We start from the raw sequence: 22,830 nt of genomic DNA on the forward strand, positions 1-22,830 counted from the left end.
GCGTCATGCTTAAGAAAAAAAGTACTGGTGAATCAATTAAAATTTCTGCTCTAATTAGCGATGCTGCGGCCAACAAGGCTGCAAATTACCAGCGCAGGTTTGATGATAAGCCACGGGTCTGGTGTGATTTTTGCAACAAGCCTCGCCATACACGTGAAACGTGTTGGAAGATCCATGGCAAACCTGTCAACTGGAAAAGCAGCAAACAAGGAGAGAAGAATCGTGGCTTTCCTACCGCTAATGAAGCCGATTCAGGTCCCTTCAACAAAGAGCAGATTGATCAACTCTTAAAGCTGATAAAATCCAACTCCTCATCCGGTACTCCTAGTGTTTTGTTGGCACAAACAGGTAGAAATCCTAAAGCCTTCTCTTGCCTAAACTTCTCTCCGTGGATCATAGATTCCGGTGCCTCCGATCACATGACTAGTTTTTCCCATTTATTTAGTACCTATTTCCCTTGTTCCGGTTATGACAAAATCAGAATAGCCGATGGTAGTTTTTCACCTATTGCAGGAAAAGGATTTATTAAACTAACTGAGAAAATTAATCTCAATGCTGTTCTTCACGTCCCCAACTTAGCCTGTAACCTTTTGTCTGTCAGTAAACTATCTAAGGATTCTAATTGTCGTGTTACATTTTTTGAATCCCATTGTGAATTTCAGGACCAGAACTCGGGGATGATGATTGGGCGTGCTAGGATGCTTGAAGGTCTTTACTACTTTGATGAAGTACCTGTTAGTAATAAAAAAGCTCAGAGCTTTAATAGTACTAGTTCAATCTCTGTTCGAGAAAAAATAATGCTATGGCACTATAGGCTAGGACATCCTAGTTTTCTTTATCTGAAACATTTATTTCCAGAATTATTTAAAGTGATTGATTGTTCTTCTTTTCATTGTGAAAGTTGCATTTTTGCAAAATTTCATCGCTCTACTTATTTGCCAAAACCTTACCAGGCTTCCAAACCTTTTTATTTGATTCATAGTGATGTTTGGGGCCCTTCTAAAATCACTACTCTTTCTGGTAAAAGATGGTTTGTTACATTTATTGATGACCATACCCGCTTATGTTGGATTTATTTGATGAATAAAAAATCTGACGTGAAAAATTTATTCACAAATTTTTACAATATGATTGAAAACCAATTTCAAACCAAAATTGGTATTTTACATTCTGATAATGGAACAAGATCATCAACATAGCATTCGATGGTGTCATGGAGCATATCACTGAAAATTACAGTCATCGCCCTTTGATACGTGGCCCTAGCATTTTTCAGGCCAAAGGGCATTACCTTATAGCAAAAGACTCCTCTCAATGTCCTGAATGCAGTCATTTCCTCATCTTCTAGTGCCATTCGGATTTGATTGTATCCTGAGTATCCACCCATAAACGACAAGGTTTCATACCCAGTAGTTGCATCTACAAGTTCAGTGATAGGTAAGGGAAAGTCATCTTTAGGACAAGCCTGATTGAGATCACGGAAATCAATGCAAACCCTGATTTGACCATTCTTTTTCTTGACCAGCACTATGTTTGCTAGCCAGGTTGAATATTTGACTTCCCTGATGAATCCTGCATTGATAAGCTTGTCGACTTCAACTTCAATTTCGGCTGTAAGCTCTGGTCGAGTTCGCCTCTGAGGCTGTTTAACTGGGCGTTTCTCAAGGTGAATTGCAAGCTTATGGACTACAATCTCTGGATTAAGACCAGGCATCTCACTATAGTTCCATGCGAATATGTCATGATACTCCGTAAGAAAGAAATATATTGCTAAGCTTCTTCTTCCTTTAAATTTGCACTAATGAAGGTTGATTTGTTTCCTCCTTCATCACCCAGATTTACCTCACGAAGGTCATCCACAGTGGCATGGCCTCCTATTTCAAATTCTGTTGGTGCAGGTTGAGCTTCATCTTGGTCAACATCTTCCAACACATCTTGAGTAATAGTCATATTTATTGGAAATTTTTCCTTATCCCCCCGATAGCCTAACCTTTCTGTCCTAGCGGTGATAATACCACCTTGCTGGATAGCCTGCCTCTGTGAAGGTGTTAATGCAAAGTCAAAGGGTGTCATTATTCTTGGTATTTTTTCAGGATCTAAACCAACTTTTACCAACATCTGTGTAATTTCTGCATTGAAGGTAGGCTTCTCAAAACTCGAGATGTTTTCTTCTAGCACTTGTTTAACTTTCACTTTCTATTCAACATTCCAACTGAGTGGAATATTATGAGTTTCGACCATTTTCCTTTAGGAGGTCCGACAATCTTATTATATTTCTCCACATAGGTGCATTTTGTCGTCCTTAATGGCAACATGAACTCACCCTTGAGATCCAAAATTGGATTTATTGGGGCTAAAACCTTTGCCCCCAGTTTCCTTTCGAACTTTGGCACATATCGAAAAGTTCTTTTTGTTGAAATTGGAGTAGACTCTAGAGCATCTTTGACATTCGGAGTATCTTCAGACTTTTTCACATCTTTTCCTTTTCTTTGTGAAGTCTTTGTATAGAAGCGAGCATCAGCATAATAGGCCTCTACTTCTCCAAATGGATCCTTGTTAGCCACAATTGTCCCTTTTTTTTGGGTGAAGGCAACGGGTACTTGATACATTGGTGATAAGTTGATGGCACTGCATGATGATTATGCATCCTTGGTCTCCCAAGCAAAGCATTGTAAGGTGTCTACATCAATGACCAAGAACTCAGTGCTTTCTTCAATATCCCCAAACTTGGTTCGCAATTCAATCTTCCCCATAGGGCATTGTTCATTCTGATTAAATCCTTGAATGACCAAATGACTTGGGCAAAGTTGTGAAATTCGAACCCCTAATAAGTTTAAGGCCCTCCGAGGCAGGAGGTTTACCGTAGATTCTCCATCAACTAGAATTCGAGAAATTTTCACATCATAGATAAGCCCAGTGATAAACAAAGGCCGATTATGTTCTGTCATTTCAACACACATGTCTTTGTCACCAAAGGTTACCATAGCCATGCATGTAGTTGTCTTCTCTTGATTTCTACCCTCGATTTCTTTGTGGAAATCCTCTAGCTTTTACAGGACATATATTAAAGATTTTCGAAGCTTTGGAGACATTTTCAATGCATCATATACGCTCAACAATGCTTAAATTTTCTTTAGATGAGCTAGTACGTCATATTTCACTTACTCTTCCTCTAGCAAAACCTGTGGAACTTCTGACGTTTGAGGGTCCTAAGGATTTCGTAATTTCCTCCGGTAGGTCAAGTAAGTCTGGCATACTTCAGCAACTGCCTTTTCGTTGACCTTAACTTCTTTTGTTCCCTCACTTATTTAGACCATGGTACCTGGTCCAACTGCAGGGTGATCATCATCATCAGTCACTTCTCCATCTTCCTGGAGCTGCATTCTTCTCCCATTTCTTAGGTACCGGGAGTCACGCCTATAAAAGCATTGGGATTCTACAAAACCGTTCTTCATGGCCTCTCAACTAGGCACCACCACCCCTTCGATGGAGCAATACCAGTCAAAGGCAATCCCCTCCAAAGAAAGGGGGAATTGTTATAGGCAAAGTTCTTGATTTTGAGCTGTTTCCCCACACTGTTTCAAAAAACGCCTAATTTGTTTTTGAGGATCTCCATACCCCTCATACAGGACAAAATTTGGAAGTTCGTATCCTTCAGGAAATGGTGTTTGCTCTACCCATAAAGGGAACAAAACCCTTAGGTGATAAGTGTCCATTTCTCGAAGATCAAGGGCAGTTTCAATCTTCTCCTCAATTGTGCCTTTTATGAAATCAAATGTTTGAGAAGATGTACCTTCGTCATCCAAATGTTCTGACATCTCAATTTCTATTGGCCACGGTTTATAAAATGTCCTATAGAATCGATCAGCCATGGTGTCCCAATCTGGGACTGAATTAGGCGGCAGACTGAAATACCAATTTGCTACCCATCCTTCTAAAAAAAGAACGAATTGCCGTAGAAGTAACGCCTGGTTTTTTAATGTGTTTCCACATTGTGCAAGGAAACGAACCAAATGGCGCCTTGGACAACCGGTCCCATTATATAAAGGAAAACGAGATACTGCATATCCTCGTGGGAACTAAACCCATTCAACCCAATTAGGGAAAGGGTGTCCAGATATTTGATTTCTTTCAATAATCAAATTTTGATGGGCTGCAAAACCCTCATCTTTCAAAGAGACTGTTACTTTTGCCTGATGTTCCGCTTCCCTTCTAGCTTCAATTTTTGCTTTCTCATCATCACCTGGATTGCGAATGATATGTATTTCTCGCTCTTCAAAATTTATGTAGAAATTTAATGTATAAAGAGAAATGATTGTATTATTGATTGATATTTGTAATTGATATCTATTACAATGATTCATGATTCCTATATATAGAAGAGGGTGAGTGTGTAGTAGGTAAGGAGTAGGTGAAGTGGAGGTGGTAGTGGTGTAGTGGGTTAGGTTTAGTGGAGTAGGTGAGGTGGTAGTGGTGTAGTGGGTTAGGTTTAGTGGAGTAGGTTTAAGTGGGTGAAGTAGGTGGAGAGTAGGTGGATTTTAACAGCCCCCCGCAAACTCAAGGGGGATAGGAACTAACCAACTTGAGTTTGGAGAGAGTAACAAAACAAGAAAATACATAAAAATAAAAGAGGATAGGAGACACTGTATGGTCGTGTCAGACCATTGGTGAAGACACTGGATAGTGGTGTCATAACATTGTAGAGGACACTGTATGGGGGTGTCATAACGTTGTAGAGGACACTGTATGGTGGTGTCATAACGGTGTAGAAGACAGTTTATGGGGTCATGTCGGACCGTTGTAGAAGACAGTTTATGGGGTCATGTCGGACCGTTGTAGCAGACAATGTTGTGACAGTTTACGGAGTCTTGCTGGACCCTTGTAGAAACTAACCGGAATCAATGTCGGGACAGTTTACAGAGTCTTGTCGGACCCATGAAGGAGCTAACCGGAATCAATGTCGGGACAGTTTACAGAGTCTTGTCGGACCCTTGTAGAAACTAACCGGAATCAATGTCGGGACAGTTTACAGAGTCTTGTCGGACCCATGAAGGAGCTAACCGGAATCAATGTCGGGACAGTTTACAGAGTCTTGTCGGACCCTTAAAAAGTCGCACCCTCAAAAGGTGTGCCCAATTTTTCAAAAGACGTGCCATCAAAAGGCGTGCCTATCAAAAGGAGCGCCCATGTTGTCGGCGAGCGCTGAGAGGCGCATGATGCGCGTGTCTGCCTCGGCTATTTAACCAAGGTTGAGGCGGAGGCTGTGCAAACCAGTCTGAAACCGCCGAAAATCCTTTGAAAAAACTCTTCCGTTTCTGAGAAAGAGATTCTGGAACACTCTGTTGCCATTCTGTAACCAACCCTTCTCTGAAAAATTCAGCAACCCATAACATGGCCTCGTCTTCCCGTTCAGCTACCCAGAATATGGCCTCTTCGTCCCGTGGTCTGCTCACTCTTTTTCCCGACCTCAACGAGTCAACAAGAGAGATAACTGGTGCGGTGGCACTGGAAACTCAACCAAGCGCCCCGGAGTTTGCTCCGTTGAACTTTCCTATGCGGTCTGTGGAGCAAAGAATGGCAGTGCAGTCGGATGTGGAGGCCAATCAGTATATTCTGAAGTCATGTGTGGAAACCATGACTGCGGTCACAAACTTGTCGCACCGGCTGAAGAGCAGGACAAATGAGGTGCAACAGTTAAACGCCCAACTGGCTCTGCTCCAACGCATGTATAAGGATGCGCGAGCAGAGATAAGTGTGCTAAAGGCGAAAAACAAGGAGCTGAAGCGGAAGGCCACCGTTATGTTCCGATTTGGGGGGCCGCCATATGCTGCAGTGGAGGAGCAGGGAGTAGTGATCGTGCCCAGTGGAGTGGGAAACACGGAGGCAACACCGGCAAGGGCCGCCCAGGACGGAGGCAAAAAGAAGAGACCTTCGAAAAATGGGAGGGGTGTGGTTCTGTGTCGGGCTGTCTGTATGGGGATGTGAATGTATGGTGTGTTGTTGTTGTTGTGACGCATCAATATATATAACCATATGTATCATAAGGGACTCACTACAAAGGATGAGCCCACGTGACAGCCCAGACCAACGCACAGAACTATATAATCGGCCAATTAAAGAAGTACCAAATCAAAACAGGTGCACTGGGAAAGGGGAGGAGCGCGATGTCAGCGGCGGTGGATGTAGGGAGGTTCGACCCGGAGCTTGTAGGGGCCCTAGGCAAGCTTCTGTGAGTACGGTGATGGAAGAGGACGGAAGTGATGGTGCTGGTAGACAACGGCGGCTGATGGGCTGGCGGTGGTGGACGAAGACGGATCAGAGTTTCTGTGATGACAGTGGAGAAGAGAAAAGAGCTAAGGTATGTGTAGAAAATTCGAGCGGACTAGGTTGAGGTCCGGCGGGCGGCCAAGGCGAGGTTGCCGCCCGCCGGTGAAGCGAGAAATACCAAGGTCTTAAACTTGCTCTGATACCATGTAGAAATTTAATGTATAAAGAGAAATGATTGTATTATTGATTGATATTTGTAATTGATATCTATTACAATGATTCATGATTCCTATATATAGAAGAGGGTGAGTGTGTAGTAGGTAAGGAGTAGGTGAAGTGGAGGTGGTAGTGGTGTAGTGGGTTAGGTTTAGTGGAGTAGGTGAGGTGGTAGTGGTGTAGTGGGTTAGGTTTAGTGGAGTAGGTTTAAGTGGGTGAAGTAGGTGGAGAGTAGGTGGATTTTAACAATTTACATCCACAGTGATGACATTACAAAGAAAGTCAAAGTGGTCACTTGATACACTTTCTCCATCGTATGTCCTAGCTGGGAATGTGTATGGTGAACCATCAGGAGAAAAGTCAAGTTTCCAATCTTCATTAGGATCCTCAACTTGAGATGACTTTGCTTGTTTACTTGAATGCTTCCATACTTCATCATCCGACTTACACCTGCCATTCACCTCATCATCCTTGACGTGTAGTCGTTTTTTCGCCTTTTTCACAAGCTCAAAGTCGGACCTACACCCAGTGTCTCCTTGTTATGTTCCCTTTACATATTCTGGAATGCTTTGATAGTACATTGGTGGTACTGGCGAATATTCTGGAGAAAAGGCTTCTGGTGTGTACTCCGAAGAAGCTAGTGTATACTCTGGTGAGGCTGGTGTGTATTCTGGAGAAATTGGTGTAAACTCTGGTGAGTCAAGTATGCAGTTAGAAGATGTAATGCAATCTCATTCCCTAACTTTTAAACCAATTTCACCCTCATCTTCCTCGTCATTACTCAAAACAATGATGGTTAAGCAAGGGGCCAAAGCAGTGTTGTCAAAGGCGCGCCTAGGCGCAGGGCGAGGCAAGGTGCACCATCTGCGCCTGTCGAGGGACCAGGCGAGGCGACTTCATCCAGGCGAGCGCCTTAGACGCGACTGGATCAAGGCGCGAGAGGCGCAAGGCGATTGCCTCTGTGCGACTGAGTGTTCAAGTGGTAGATTCCATCTAACGACTCAGATCAACCTAATCGACCTAATCAAAGGCCTCGTAATCATAGAGGATTACGACTCATGGACCATATGAGCCAAATAGGGCTCAGATAACCCTAATCGAAGTCGCCTCTTCCTGTCTTCCTCTTCCACTGCGACTACGATCAAGTTCGATCAACTTCGCAGGTTCGATTAGGGTTCGCAGGTTCGATTCGCATGTTCTACTTCGATCAACTTCGCATGTTTCAACTTCGATCGACTTCGGCTCTGTGATTCGTCTTCGATCGCAGGTTCTCCCCTTCCCCTTCTTCTTCGTCTTCGATCGCAGGTTCTTCGATCGCAGGTTTAATTTTTTTTTTCTTTTATTTTTTTTTTAACTGTTTTGCTTTTATTTATTATTTTTTTTTCTTTTATTTTTTTTTTCAACTGTTTTGCTTTTATTTATTTATTTTTTTTCTTTTATTTTTTTTTCAACTGTTTTGCTTTAATTTTTTATTTTTTTATTTTTTTTTTTCAATTATTTGAATTGAGTCTGAAAAAAAATAGGAAGCCTAAAATTGATTATGATAAATAAATAAATTAATTGATTATGATAAATTAATTAATTCATAAATAAATTAATTAATTGATTATGATAAATAAATAAATAATTTTTTTTTCAATTATTTGACTTTATAACCCTGATTATTACATAAACAAATAAATAAATTAATTAATTCATAAATAAATAAATAAATTAATTGATTATGATAAATTAATTAATTCATAAATAAATAAATTAATTAATTGATTATGATAAATAAATAAATAATTTTTTTTTCAATTATTTGACTTTCATAACCCTGATTATTACATAAACAAATAAATAAATAAATTAATTCATACATAAATACATAAATAAAAAAATAGATATATTACATTCATTATGATTATACTGAAATTGATTCATCATTATACTGAAATTAATTAATTCACCTTTAATTAAAAAAATAGAAAATTGATCCATAACATTAATTAATTCATACATTACATACATTACAAGGAAATTAAATGTAACATAAGAATGAATGTAATGGAATGTAATGTACATTAATTAATTAATTCATCATTAATTAAAAAAATAGAAAATTGATTCATACATTACATACATTAATTAATTCATCACATAACATGCATTACATTCATTATACTGAAATTATTTTTTTATTATTTATTTTTTGTGTTGTGTAGCAAGTACTAAGTAAAAAATGACATCGGAAAGTAATAGAAAAGATCCGGCGTGGCAATATGCCCATTTGGTGGAGGAGAATAATTTAAACAAGTTTGAGTGTAATTTTTGTGGTAAAGTATCAAATGGAGGTGTTTATCGGGTGAAACAACACCTTGCGGGAGGTTATAGGAATGTCACTGTTTGCCCGAAGTGTCCTTCTCATGTAAGAGAAGAGATTAGAGAGTTCATGTCCAAAAAAAAGACACAAAAAGAAGAAATGAACATGTTGCCTGATTTCGATGACATGGACATGGAAGATGAAGATGAAGATGATGATGTCGTTAAGATCAATGTCAATCAACACCGCAAGTTGACAAGTAGTAGCCAAGGTTCATCCAAATCTAAATCCAAATCAAAAACGCCAAAGAGAAAAGGGCCTATGGATGTTTACTTTACACCCAATCCTGAATCAGTGGTGAAAAATCGAAAAGACCAAGCAAAAGGGAAACAAACCAAAATTGATGCAAATGACCCTTATAAAAAAGAAATGAGAGCTCGGGCACTACAAAGATTTGCAAGGTGGATGTATGATGCTGGCATCCCTTTTAATGCAGTAAATTATGAGAGTTTTGGACCAATGATTGAAGCCATTGGCCAATATGGTCCTGGAATGAAGCCACCGACATACCATGAAGTGCGGGTTACCCAACTCAAAAAAGAAATGAAACATACTGAAGATTTGATGAAGTATCATAAAGAGGATTGTGCAAAATACGGGTGTTCCATAATGGCAGATGGTTGGACTGATAAGAGAGGAAGGACATTGATTAACTTTTTAGTTAATTGTCCAAGAGGAACCATGTTTGTTGAGTCGGTTGATGCTTCTAGCTATTCAAAGGATGGGTAAAAGCTATTTGAATTACTAGACAAGTTTGTGGAGAAAGTTGGAAAAGAGAATGTGGTGCAAGTTATCACTGATAGTGCTGCAGCTAATGTGTTGGCGGGTAAGAATATTTCCTCATTTCTTACATCAAAATTGTTTACTCATAGTTTGTTTTGTATTTAAAATTTAAAAACTTGAAAATAATAATTCTTCATTATTGTTACATTATAGGGAGGTTTTTGGAAGCTAAGTATGAACACTTGTATTGGACACCATGTGCTGCTCATTGTTTGAACTTGATGTTAGAAGACATTTTCAAGATACCTAGACTGAAAAAGACATTTGAAAGGGGTATTGCAGTACATGGCTACATTTACAATCGGCCTACGTTGCTAAACATGATGAGGCGCTTTACAAATTTGAAGAATTTGATCAGGCCTGCAAAAACTAGATTTGCAACCGCCTTTTTGACTTTGTCTAGGATGCATCAACAAAAAAACAATTTGAGAAAGATGGTCACCTCCGAAGATTGGACCTCAAGCAAATGGGCAAAGGAGCCACAAGGTAAAAGAATGGCACAAACTTTGTTGATGCCTTCATTTTGGAATACTGTTGTGTTTGCCCTTAAGGTCTCGGGTCCTCTTGTCAAAGTGCTTAGATTGGTTGATACCGAGAAGAAACCTCCCATGGGATACATTTATGAGGCAATGGATAGGGCAAAAGAATGCATTGCAAGTTCATTTGATCATAAAGAAGAGAAGTATAATGAAATTTTCGAAATCATTGACAAAAGATGGGATGTTCAATTGCATCGACCTTTACATGCAGCTGCACATTTTCTTAACCCAGAATTCTTTTACCCAAAAGCGTTAGAGGTGCAAAGAGATCATGAAGTGATGAATGGGTTTTATGAATGCATGCAAAGGTTGGTCCCGGATGTCACTATTCAAGATTTGATCACTAATGAGATGAGTATTTATATGAAGGCTGAGAGTCTTTTTGGCAAGTCTGTTGCGATTAGGCAAAGAAATACAAGAGCACCAGGTAATATATTATAGACTCATAGAGTTTATTTTTAGTAATACTTTTAGTAAAACTCAATACTTGGTAACAATTATTTCTAACTAGTGGATTATCGCAGCTGATTGGTGGGCATCATATGGTTCTTATACTCCAAACTTGCAAACTTTTGCCATAAAAGTCCTTAGCCTAACATGTAGTTCATCGGGTTGTGAACGAAATTGGAGTGTATTCGAACATGTGAGTATTTAACATTCTAACTAATTTTTTGTTCAATTCAAATATTTTTTATTCTCATTATATAGAATTTAATATCTTTTTAATAATTGCAGCTTCATAGCAAGAAAAGAAATAGATTGGAACAACAACGTCTCAATGATTTAGTGTATGTCAAATACAATAGAACATTGAGATTTAGGTATGACATGCGCAACACTCTTGATCCCATATCTTTGCAAAATATTGATGAAAGCAATGAGTGCTAAGAAGCACGGACACTTCTAAGAAGGTAACGTATACGTGTCGTATACGTGTCGGACACCGACACTCTTTGGACACTTTCCCGACACGTGTCCGACACTCTTTAAAACGTGTCCTATTTTTTAAAGACCCGGACAATCTTTGGACACTTGGAGAATACATGTGTATCTCTTAAACACACGTGTCTATCAATTAGACACATGTGAAACCAATTATAAGTTTGAACAAAACAACTTAAGATACAATAATAAAACAAAAATCATATAAATTCATAAGAATTATTGTCATATTTAATAGTTTTATTATCTTTGAATGATATATTCATATATATAACATATAATAAATATATAAAATTATATATTTCATGCGTGTCCCCCGCGTGTCGTGTCCTGCATTTTTTGAAAATTAGCGTGTCGGCGTGTCCGTGTCGTATCCGTGTCGTGTCACGTGTCCGTGTCCATGCTTCTTAGAATGAGTGGTTGCTTGGGAGGATGGATGGAGAATCAGATGAAGATAATGAGCCTGTGTTTGATGATGATGATGGCTTGACATGGGCCACTGTTGCTAGAGCTTCTGGAGTAGAAGAAAGTAGCCATGCAAGTAGAGCAACAAGTTCACGCTCAAAGGCACAACCGAGGATATCTAAATCATCAACATTGACTCCACTTCAATTAATAGATGAAGAGGAAGCGGGCTCAGATGACACAGAGGAGGAAGATGTTGAGGGATACAAATCAACTGATGGAGAAGAAGATGATAGTTTGCTTGCCATTGATGTTGAGGATGATGATTGACTGACACCGACCTAACCTATCCTTTCTTTTGATATTGATGTTTTTAAGTGTTAAGACATATATTAGTATTTGTTGGATATTTATGTTTTAGATGTCTAGTGTTTATGTTTTTATTTTATTGAATGTGGATTATTTGATCTTTGAAAATTGAAATGTTATGTAATATGCACTTTCATGGCTTTGAGAATTATTCTATATTTTGTCTTGAATCTTGATTACTTTTTATTTTTTAAAAAATTGTAATAGTACTATGAATGATTAGTCTATATTAATTTTTCTATTTTTTACGAATACTGTGCGCCTTACTTCAATAAAGCCCGCGCCTCGCCTTGCGCCTTGCGCCTAGGCTCCAAGAGACCATCGGCGCCTTAGTGCGCCTTGAGCCTTTAAAAACACTGGGCCAAAGTATACTTTTTCTCCTTCCTTTTATCAAAGTATGTTTGTAACTCCACAGATTGATATTTTGAAGGCAGAAATTCCTCCAATGTGATTGGGACAAGCGGACATTGCTCTAACTGCTCATCAGGGACCAATTTCTCCCCTTTTTCCTTCTTTGGGTTCTTCTTTCCTTTTCTCTTACTTTGGCTTTTTTCTGTTTCCTAGAAACTTTTGGTTTTTACTTTTTGGAAACTTTTGGCCCTTGTGTTGTTGAAGCAACCACATTTCTAGCTTTCACTGTAGTATTTTGTTTTTTCTTCATGTTTTTTGATTGATAAACAACCCATTCACCTTCATTATCATTGTCGATAGTGATTAGGTTAGCAGATGCTCTCTCTTGAGGAGGGAGCTCGATAATCTAGAGTCCAAAAGTTCCTAAATTTTATCTTTCAGAACAAAGCACTCTTTTATCGGATGGCTAATTAAACGATGGTAGGGCCAATACTTTGGATCGTTAGTCTTTCCTATCTCATGTGGTCTTTTCACCTCAGGGAGAGCAATCAACTTTTGCTCTAACAAATCTTCAAATAGGTCTTCGACCAGATCATCCGTGAAAGAATATTTCTTCTCCAACCTCTTTTTCATGGTCAACTTTTTAAATTCCTTGGGCTTTTTAGCCGCTACTACAACAAGACCCTTCTTTCAGGTTTCGATAATAGCTGCAGTCGAGGACTCAACCCTTTTAACGGCCATAGGCCTCCTTCGTTTAGCTAGATGCAACTCCATATCATGAGCTTTAGTGCATAGATCGTTGAATCCTTCAAAAGTTTGAGCCATAGAGAGCTCATGTCGAAAGTTGTAAAGGCACACCCGAATTAACTCTAATTGCGTAAACTTTTGAGGACAGGCAAACGTCAAAGCTTGCCATCTTGCAATGAAATCTGTAACAGACTCATTGTCACGTTGCTTGGTCTCAATCAGTTCTGGTACTCCAACTCGCCTTTGTGTGTTGCAGAATTGTTCAAGGAACTCCTTCACCATAGAATCCCAATTTGGGATTGATCCCTCAGGAAGATTAGCATACCAAGTAATGCAGAACTTTCATGTGATTGGACAAATAGCTGCAGACAAGGCCTCATTTTGGGCTATAGCCTGCATCTTGAAAGAAAATGAGCCACGTGTTGTCTTGGATCTCCTGTTCCATCAAACATTTTGAAATCTGGTTGGGGAAAACCAGAAGGGAATGGAACAGCATCTACCCATGCTGGGTAAGGTTTTGTAATTATTCGAAAGTTCTCATCATCTTTTTCTTTGACTTTCTTTACTTGTCTCCTCACCATATCATCAATCATGGCCATAAGTATTGGATTCATACCACCGCTGCTTAGATCAGCGTAACAAGGACCATTGCCCCCTGGGGCTAGTGTGCTTGGTATGCCTACGGATGTCCCCACAACAGGTTGTGCCATTTGTTTAGTGCACTTCCTGTCCCTGCCATTTGGGCCTGCAACTGTTGCATTTGCTCCAACGTAGCAGCCATTTCCCGTTCTCTTCTCTCAAGTTGTTCTTGTAGGGCCACCATTTTTTTCTTGAGACCTTGGTCTTGTTGGACCTACTTTTTACCTTCTTTCTCAACCTCAATTCTCATAACTGCGACTTTGTTGATATCTCTCAATTCATTGTTTCCAATATTCGTTGAAACAAACGAGATAGAATCATCTTGTTTGTACAAAGAATTATCAACCCCCACAACATTACTCATATTTGAAGCATCTGACTGCGATGCTTTGTTTTGAGCCTCACGAGTTATGGACCTCGTTACAAGCCCTTTTCTTATTCCCTCCATAGATAGTTCAATCAAAGTAGAAATATTTCCCAATGGTTGCTTACCCTCCTCCACCTTTGACTTTCCAACAAAAACAGGACTTTCAATTTGTTTTTAGCATTCATCTTTCAAGAGAGCCCTTTCAATAGCTCCTATAACATTTGTTGCCACTATTCTTAATTCCAGTTTCTTTAAGGCCTTATTTCTTCTTCGCCTCTGTCTTTTCGAAACGGGACCATTTGATGACATATCAAGTCGAGCCCCTAAGGGCATAGAAGGAACTGGTTGTGTTTTTACAAATTCCTCATGAATTTTCAAAACAGTCCCTACATTTTTAGGGCGAACCAATTGATGTTGATTCAAATCCCGTCGGGCCAACAGGTGTTTCTTATTCGAACCTTGTCGGGCCAACGGGTGTTCCTTATTTGAACCCTGTCGAGCCAATGAGTGTTCCTTTGGCTCCTGAGAGTTGACTGAAATTTGGTTTGACCGATTTTGTGCTCTGAACAGAACTATTGGTTCGTAGGCCGCAACTGTTTTTTCAACAACAGGGGCCTTTTTTCCATCAACAGGAGTTTGGGTCATTACCCTCCTCCTAATGGCCCTAATGATGGCCATGTTTTCAACAGAAGCCCTCTTTTGGGCAGACTCTGCCATTTTAATAGAGTCTTCTACCCTTTTAAGTAGTTGGGCCACAACATTTTTTGTTGCCCCCGTTGAAGCTGCAACAAAGGCTATAGTTACAAACTGATTAGCCTCATTTGCCTGAATTAGAAAGCTCTTTGTTCGGGCTGTGGCCCTCACGGTTGCATACTGCTTCGACACTTTCATATAATCTTCAATAATTTTTCTTAAACTTTCAACTTTCTGGAGAAGTGTGACTTTCTTCGTCACACCAGTCACCTTCAGGACAACCAAGAGCTTTCGCTCCGGAGCCCCTTAGGCGATAGGGGAAAGAAGTGCATCTTTCCAGGATTTCGCTAGTTCTACCTTTGGGATAGCCAAGAGCATTCGCTCCGGAGCCCCTTGGGTGATGGGTGCTATCTCCACCCTTGGTGATTTCGGAACCACTAGAGTGTAGGCATGTCTCTTGACAATTGCTTCAGCATTCCTATAACAAAAGAATACGTCAGTAAATTTCAATTATATATATATATATATATTTTTTTTTTGTTCTTCAAAAGATGGGAGGAGAAATAAGGTCCCACTGGGTGTGCCAGAAAACATGAAGTGTTTCAACACATTTCAAAATTTTATGTTACAAATGTCCACTGTTTAGTTTTTTGGACTAAACAGTGTTTGATTATTTGAATAGCAGGTTCTTATTTCCGATCTGTATTCCAGATCGTTAATTACACATTTTATATAAATAAAACCTCTGATTAATGAAGAACAAAATAAATAACAGAAGACAATTTAAGAAAAATAAATATTTTATTGAAATTGTTATGAGTTTTGAACCCTCGAATACAAAGTACAATTCGTAGTTTCTTGAGTTCTCTAGGCTTCTTTTCTTCTAGCTCTTGATTTCTTTCTCTCTCTCTCTCTCTGATATTCTTACTTTTTGATTTTTTCTGATCCCTTATCTTGTGTGATGGTTCCCATATTTATAGAGGGCCATCAGATGATAAGTATGCCTCATCTTCAATTTGAATTTCAAATTGAATGATAGCGCCATTTGAATTTTGAATAATAGCGCTATCTGATTAATCGTATATCTAATTAACCGGATTGATCTTTGGGGTTTCATCCCGTGTGGTGTCCTTGCTGTAGGCTTTACAAGTGTCATCTTTCGTAGGCTCCACGTGTCACTTGAGCATCTTGAGTAACGTCGTTGAGATACAACATTGTTTTATTTATACACTTCAACGAAGCAAGTTAATCATTTTGGGAAGTGATTGCCTACAACAATCTTATCGTAGGCTCTATGTGTGTCATTGACTGTATTTGAAATTTAAACGTAAATTTGGTTGAAATTTACGTGCCAACAGGCATACTAACCAAATAAACCATTTTTGAGCTCAAAGTCAAGTTTACTAGAAGATAACAGAACAGAAGGGAGAAGTACCGTATGTGGAATCGGATAAAGATGGAGACAATGATCATAATTCCAGATAATGGGCTGTACAGTTAGAGGGAGGGGACAAAGATGGCTTTGATGCGTTATGGTAGCAACAAGCTGCAACAAAAACTCAAATCCAGTTAGCTTTAATCTTCACATAAAAGCAAAGAATGAAACCAAAAAAAAAAAAAAAAACTCACATGCTCAAACGGATCAGTGGTTTCTTCTGTTGAAGGTGGCATCAAACACGATCTACGCATTCTATACAGCAGATCCTGACGGAAAAATACAATTTCTTGGGTGCAAAACTTAACCCTGGTTTGAAATGAAAAGTATTTTGAAGTCAAGATAATAAAGTATGCATCATCAGCTATAAAAGGAACTCAACATTCACTTAATAATTCAAACAAAATGGTAACTTCACAAGACGAACAACCTCACTTGGGAATAAGCTTATCCTCATAAATGCACAAAGTGATGAGACATATTTTACCTGCAAGGATTACTTGCGAATATTGCATTTGGTATGTGCTTCTGAAATTCTTCAGTTACATATTTTGGCAAAGCACACCTAGGTAGAACTGTCGAAGGACCTAAAAATGACAATAAGAATATTAAAAAAAAATACAAATATATGTCTAGGAAAATCTGAAAGAAACAAGAATGATCAACTTAACACACCTGCATCATCAGGACCAGGAATTAACAGAAATCTACTGTGCTCCTTTAATCGTTGACGGGCTCCAATCATCTGCCCAAACTTTCCAAACTGCAATCTGCATGCCAAAGTTGTTTATTGTTGCTTTTAGTTTTCCGCTAACAAAAAGATTCAAAATAAAATAGTATCACTTAAGCTCTCACCTGAGACTTGAGAAAGAATTGAAGGAAAGGTTACATGGATGGGTACAGAAATTTCCCATAAAAACAAATAGGGAAGGAACCACCTCTACATTCTCATAGCCATCTAAGATTGTCTCTAGCTTTCCCATAGTCTTCTCTACGGTTAAGACAATGTCGACATTAGGCAATGTTATAAACTTGCACACAGCCCAAAAGTAAACCAATACACAAAAAAAAACAAATAAATAAATGAACAAGGACGTAAATCACCTCCTCATTGTCAAGCCAAATATCAGAGAGTATAACAAACATGTCATTCACTGCCCTTTTTTCCATTTCTGCAAGTCTTAGCTATTGGAAATGTTTAGGAAAACTTTTATAATAACTAATCGGCCATTAAAGAAGAACTAGAAATGATCCATCTGTAAGATTTAACAGTGAATGCCAGAATAAGTAGGGATGGCAATGGAGGTTAATGAGGTGGATATTAATTCTCCATCCCCATTCCCCTATAATTATTTTTCCCCATTCTCATTCCACATGGATACTACTCTCCCCATCTCCTAATGGGTTTGGATATTCCCCAACCCAACTTGACCCTTTTTTTTTTTTTTATTTTAAGATTCACAACCAAAGCTAAATATACATTCAATCTTTCCTTTTTTTTTTTTTTTTTTTTTTAAGGTTCACAATTTTTTTTTTTTTTTTTTTTAAAGATTCACAATCAAAACTAAATATACATTCAATCTCTTTTTATTTTTTATTTTTATTTTTTTTAAGGTTCACAACCATTTTTTTTTTTTTTTTTAAGATTCACAACCAATGGATAACACTCACACTGTTTCTCTGCTTTTGTTCTTACCTGACTTCATAGGTCGTGCTTGGCAATGATGCATATACTAGTGAATTGCATGATGGCTCTTGTATTTAAAAGAAAAAAATTATCGTCTTTACTGCCTTTGCATCTTTTGATTAATGCTAAAAAGTGATCGAATCGAATCTTTATGATTCATGATTTGATTCGATTCGAGGCCATTTCGATTCACGATTCGAATCTTAATTTGACAACTATGCTACCGTGTACATTTCTATCACATTTTTTTTCATTTTGTTTGAATAATTATAGAATGACTGAGATATTTTTAAAAAAAAGATGTTAGTTAAAATTAAAAAAAAATTAAAAAAGAAGATGGAATTTTTTTATAGGAATAGAATTTTTCTAAATAAATTTAAAAAATTTAGATATACATAAAATTTGGCAAGAATAATGTGACAATGTTAGTTAATATGTATTTGATTTTGTTGTTCAGCTAAATAAAATAAAATAAAATAAAATTGAATGTATATTTAGCTTTGGTTGTGAATCTTTAAAAATATATATATATATATTAGTTGTGACCCTTTAAAAAAAAAACAAAATTTTTTAAAAAAAAGAAAAGAAAAAAGATTGAATGTATATTTAGCTTTTGGTTGTGAATCCTTTATAAAAAAAAACATATGGGGAAATTAATGGGTACCCATCCCTGACCCATCCCCGGTGAATATTTAAAAAATATCATTTACCCTACCCGACGGATAAGAAGAAAGGGGAAAACCCATACATATGGGTTGGGTCTCCATGGATACTCATACGGTAGGTTATCCATTGCCATCCCTAAGAATAAGGATACTGTTTCTTCTTTTGCAAGTGTTCCGCCGCCAAAGAAGTCTAGTCCAGGAAATGCTGCAATTGACTTGTCTCTGTCTTCTAAAGGAGGAAATCCACATGTTTTCACCTACATAATGGGGGTGTTTGGCAAGAAAAATTTTAGCCTTTTTTAGGTTAAAATTCACAAAAAGACAAAATACGCTAAAATAGCTAACCATTCCATTTTACTCTCACAAACATCACATCCAACTATAAAAAAAAAATCCAATCATCTTCACAAACATAAAAATTTTAGCCTATTAAAATAGCCAAAAACTAAAATAGCCTACTAAAATAGCACATTCCCACACACCCACAATATATACAGGAAATGGAACATTATTATGTTTCAGGAATTCAATGGCTAAATGTTAAGATTTTTCTGATAATCTTTGTTTTCACCAAAAATACTAATTTGTTTTATAAATACTCAAAATAGTATCGATCTAATGAGATTTTCTTAAGTTTAGGTGCATGAAATATGAAAAACTGAATACAGGTATAAACAAGCCCTTACATACATCCTCAAGAAAAAAATAAAAATAGAAGTCAAATAATGCTAGTTTCAAATTTCAAAATCGAATACAAGTATGCAGAGAGAAAACAAGTGCAAAGGGGAAAAAATAAACACTAACCTGAAATATACCATCCAAGAGCATCTCACCTTCTGCTAAAACTACAGTGTTTTCGGAGAAAAACCCTGTTGTTATCTTGTATTGCATGTTAAAGAAAATGATGAGGTTATAAAGCATAACATGCCCAGCAATAAATGAATCCAAAACCATATAACTAATATACAGTATCCCTTACATACTAAAAATGAAATTAACTTCAGAATCAATTATTTCACCAAATTCAATGGAATACAATTGAGAAAGATAGGTTCTGCATAGTTTGGTATCAATTCACAGTTGAACCATGTCCAAGGTGTAGAATGTTACTAGCAATTTACACAACTGTGATAAAAACCCCAAAACAACTTCAAAATCAATGGAATGAAAAATGATTAAACATCATAATTCAAAGAAAAGCAAAAGAAAATGGGAAAAAGGATTACAGAGATCAGGAGAACCTCAAAAACAACTACAAATATCAATTAATATTAGATCAACATGTAAAAGGAGATGATTTTTTTTTTTTTTTTTTAATGCCAGAATGGCATTGAAGGAACTGGACAAGGTTAAAAACAAAACTCAATAGTCAAACACTACAGAGTGCAAATGCTCCAAAATTTTTGATAGAGTTATTCCACAGATAAATGAGAACTTTTGCTTTTGGAGATTATAGGACAGCCCGAATCCAAGCATTCAAAACAGACAATAAGTCTCTCGAAAGGGAAAAATATAAACATGTAGAGGATATTGCATTAGACAAATTGATTTCAACTGCTCCAGTGAGGTCTTCCAAGTAAAAATGGCCATCCTCTAACTGAGATATAACGCCCATGACCCATCTTCTCCCTGTTAGCCCAATGAGACTCTGAATTGGAGATATCTGCCCAACATATACACATAAATAAGCACACTTTGTTTAATTAACATGTGTCTCCAATCTCGATATTTTTATGTGCAAGACAGAGAGACGGGTTACCTCACAACTGCCGAACTGAGACCTTTCAGTATCAAATGCAGGCTTAGAAAAATGCTGATCACGAGAAAGCCTCTGGAGCAACAAGAGAAATCTATCCCTATATAAAGTGGCTTTGGCAGAAGCATCACCATGAATTGGAATCTTTCCTGTATGCCTACAATTCAAAAAATAAAAATGGCATAACTAACACCACCTAATCAAATGTTCAAATTAATCATTACAATTGCAAGGCAGCAAGTCTGATATCTAGCTCCATGTACAGAGAAGTTCCAAAACTCCACCAACCCAAGGTTTCCACCCTCCAATTCAACAAAACAAATAATACACACATCCCCTCAGTTTAGCTATGCAGGAGACAGAAAATAGAACTTGTTGATTTAAAACTTTATGTTATTTGCGAAATTTAAAAAGAGAAAATGGTATCGAGCCAAACCAAAATAATGTAGGAACCAAAGTGGGGTAATCTAGTAATGATAAAAATTAATTCTTTGACAGCAATTTTCTGTGGTAGAAAAAAAAAATCCTCCAATTTTTTCCATCAATGCATACAATTCTAAAAAGGCATTGCAAAATTAAGAAGCGAATAAGTAGCGACCTATAGTAGTAATGAAATGAAACAGAAATTGGGGGGTAAAGAGAATTGATGACGTACTCAAAGAAGATTTTTCTGACAGGATCGTAGCGGAACTTAGGGATGAGAAAGGCGTCGATAATGCGGAGAGCTGCGGGGGAGGAGCTGCTGCTGCTGCTGTTGCTGCTATTAGGGCTTTCACCATCCGCTTCCAAGAGAAGGCTCACTACGCGATGCAATGGTTCCTTGTCAAGTATTGATGATTTCACTGCAAACCCGACAAAATTTTCCCACATAATTAACAAAATTCCATAGTGTATATGTATCAGTATATGTATGTACATATATATACATATATAGAGAGAGAGAGGTGAAATTACGGGATTGATGCTGGAGTTGATCGAGAAGAAGATCGAGGGCTTCGTCTTGGGCGTCTTGGAAGTGGGTCAAGAAGGAGAGGACTTCGTTTAGGGCTTCCACTTTGAGTGTGTAACCCCCCATCTTGAACTTCCTCTGTACCTTCTTCCGTATCACACCGCTCATCTCTCTCTCTCTCTCTCTCTCTCTCTCTAATTCACTCTTCCCGGCTTTCTCTCTCCCCTGCTTTCTCTCTCCCGTTCTCTTTCTCTCTTTAACTTTGTGTGTCTGCGCAAATTGGCGGGAAATCCCCAAATATGAGGGTGGACTCGGGTCGAGCTAAAACGGGCTACAATAAGGAGGCCCGACTCATCAAGCCCGAGTAACAGATCGGAGTTTGCACGCTGCGATTGGATAGTGTGAGAGTAAAATTATAAATCGAAGGGTGAATTAGTGGATTGACGGATTAAAAAATTGTGATTTTAACGATTTTAGATGAATTGACAAACTAAAAAATATTCTAATCAATTATCAAGTCTTTGTATAATATATAACATTAATTTACATAATATTTTTTATATATATAGCACAAACTAATTTTATATAATATTTTTTATATATATAACTACTAATTTGTAATAAATTTTACATATCTCTCTCACAGTTATTTTTACTTTGATATTTATGTATTAAGTATAGCGGAATAGAACGATTTCGAAGACGAATTATAAATTTTAAAATTTAAATAAATATAAATATATTATTTTGGTTATAAAGAATTATAATTTATTTAATTCGTTATCTAATTTGTTACCACCCAACAAAATATATATTTGTAATGAAAACATATTATATCATTTTAATATTTATGTTACAAAATTTTAGAGTGATGTTACAATATACTTTCAGTGATTTTGAGAAATTGATTAAATATTGACTTTTGACTTTGTTTGACTTTATTGAAAAAATATATAAAAAAAATAAAAAGATAATATCACTCAAAATAAATTAAAATTTTAATTTTTAACTTTTAACCAAATATCAACAACCTTTTAGTGTAGAGTTTGTGAGCATCCGTAAGAGCATCTCTAACCCACTAGACATATAATACTTGTTAGTCAAAATGTATAATGTGACTCACTTTTTTCAACTCCAATGCACTAGGCATACGACTAAACATTTTGACTTAGCTCACATTCACTAGTTACATGTGGTTAGCCTTCAAAATTAGACAAAATGTATTTAATCATTAAGATTATTTCCCTCCATCTTTGTTATTGACGTAGTATTCTATAAAATTAATATTATTGAAATGAATAACTAAAATAAAAAATATAGTTAAAATAAAAATATAAAATAATTGACAAATAAAATAAAATATATATTTTATAATAATATTTAAATAAGTAAAATACTTACTACCGTTGAAGAGGTAGCACCTTAGTTTTTCATAATCAAATTTGGTTGAAAAGTCTAAAAAGTAGCACCTTTGCCTTTCCTCATCAAAACTGATTAACAAATATTTAAATTTTGAATTTGTATTTTTTAAAGTTTTTCATATCAAATTTGGTTGAAAAGTCTAAAAAGTAGCACCTTTGCCTTTCCTCATCAAAACTGATTAACAAATATTTAAATTTTGAATTTGTATTTTTTAAAGTTTTTCATATCAAATT

The 22,830-nt window shown here is 37.1% G+C and overlaps 2 protein-coding genes across 2 annotated transcripts in view; one reads left to right on the forward strand and one right to left on the reverse strand.

The window, feature by feature from the left end:
- The window catches only part of DPB2 (DNA polymerase epsilon subunit B2), a 36,021-nt gene that overhangs the window by 11,295 nt on the left and 1,896 nt on the right, over positions 1 to 22,830 (reverse strand). The window contains exons 2-13 of the mRNA XM_082886006.1: positions 21,181 to 21,561; positions 20,882 to 21,068; positions 20,230 to 20,383; positions 20,001 to 20,133; positions 19,275 to 19,351; positions 18,623 to 18,727; positions 17,223 to 17,303; positions 16,974 to 17,104; positions 16,794 to 16,888; positions 16,606 to 16,705; positions 16,313 to 16,427; positions 16,119 to 16,229 (exon numbers count right to left, since the gene is read on the reverse strand). Of these exons, the coding sequence (XP_082742132.1) occupies positions 16,119 to 16,229; positions 16,313 to 16,427; positions 16,606 to 16,705; positions 16,794 to 16,888; positions 16,974 to 17,104; positions 17,223 to 17,303; positions 18,623 to 18,727; positions 19,275 to 19,351; positions 20,001 to 20,133; positions 20,230 to 20,383; positions 20,882 to 21,068; positions 21,181 to 21,343 (1,452 nt within the window). The 5' untranslated portion in view covers positions 21,344 to 21,561. The remainder of the gene's footprint in view (positions 1 to 16,118; positions 16,230 to 16,312; positions 16,428 to 16,605; positions 16,706 to 16,793; positions 16,889 to 16,973; positions 17,105 to 17,222; positions 17,304 to 18,622; positions 18,728 to 19,274; positions 19,352 to 20,000; positions 20,134 to 20,229; positions 20,384 to 20,881; positions 21,069 to 21,180; positions 21,562 to 22,830) is intronic.
- On the forward strand, positions 9,552 to 11,058 carry LOC145798971 (uncharacterized). The gene is made up of 4 exons (XM_082888488.1): positions 9,552 to 9,674; positions 9,785 to 10,597; positions 10,695 to 10,813; positions 10,906 to 11,058. The coding sequence occupies exons 2-4, from the start codon at positions 9,853 to 9,855 to the stop codon at positions 11,056 to 11,058; spliced, it is 1,017 nt and encodes a 338-aa protein (XP_082744614.1). The 5' UTR covers positions 9,552 to 9,674; positions 9,785 to 9,852.

This window comes from Camellia sinensis, chromosome 9 (genome assembly GCF_055761805.1).
Source record: "Camellia sinensis isolate YWXY chromosome 9, ASM5576180v1, whole genome shotgun sequence".
Taxonomy (NCBI): Eukaryota; Viridiplantae; Streptophyta; class Magnoliopsida; order Ericales; family Theaceae; genus Camellia; species Camellia sinensis.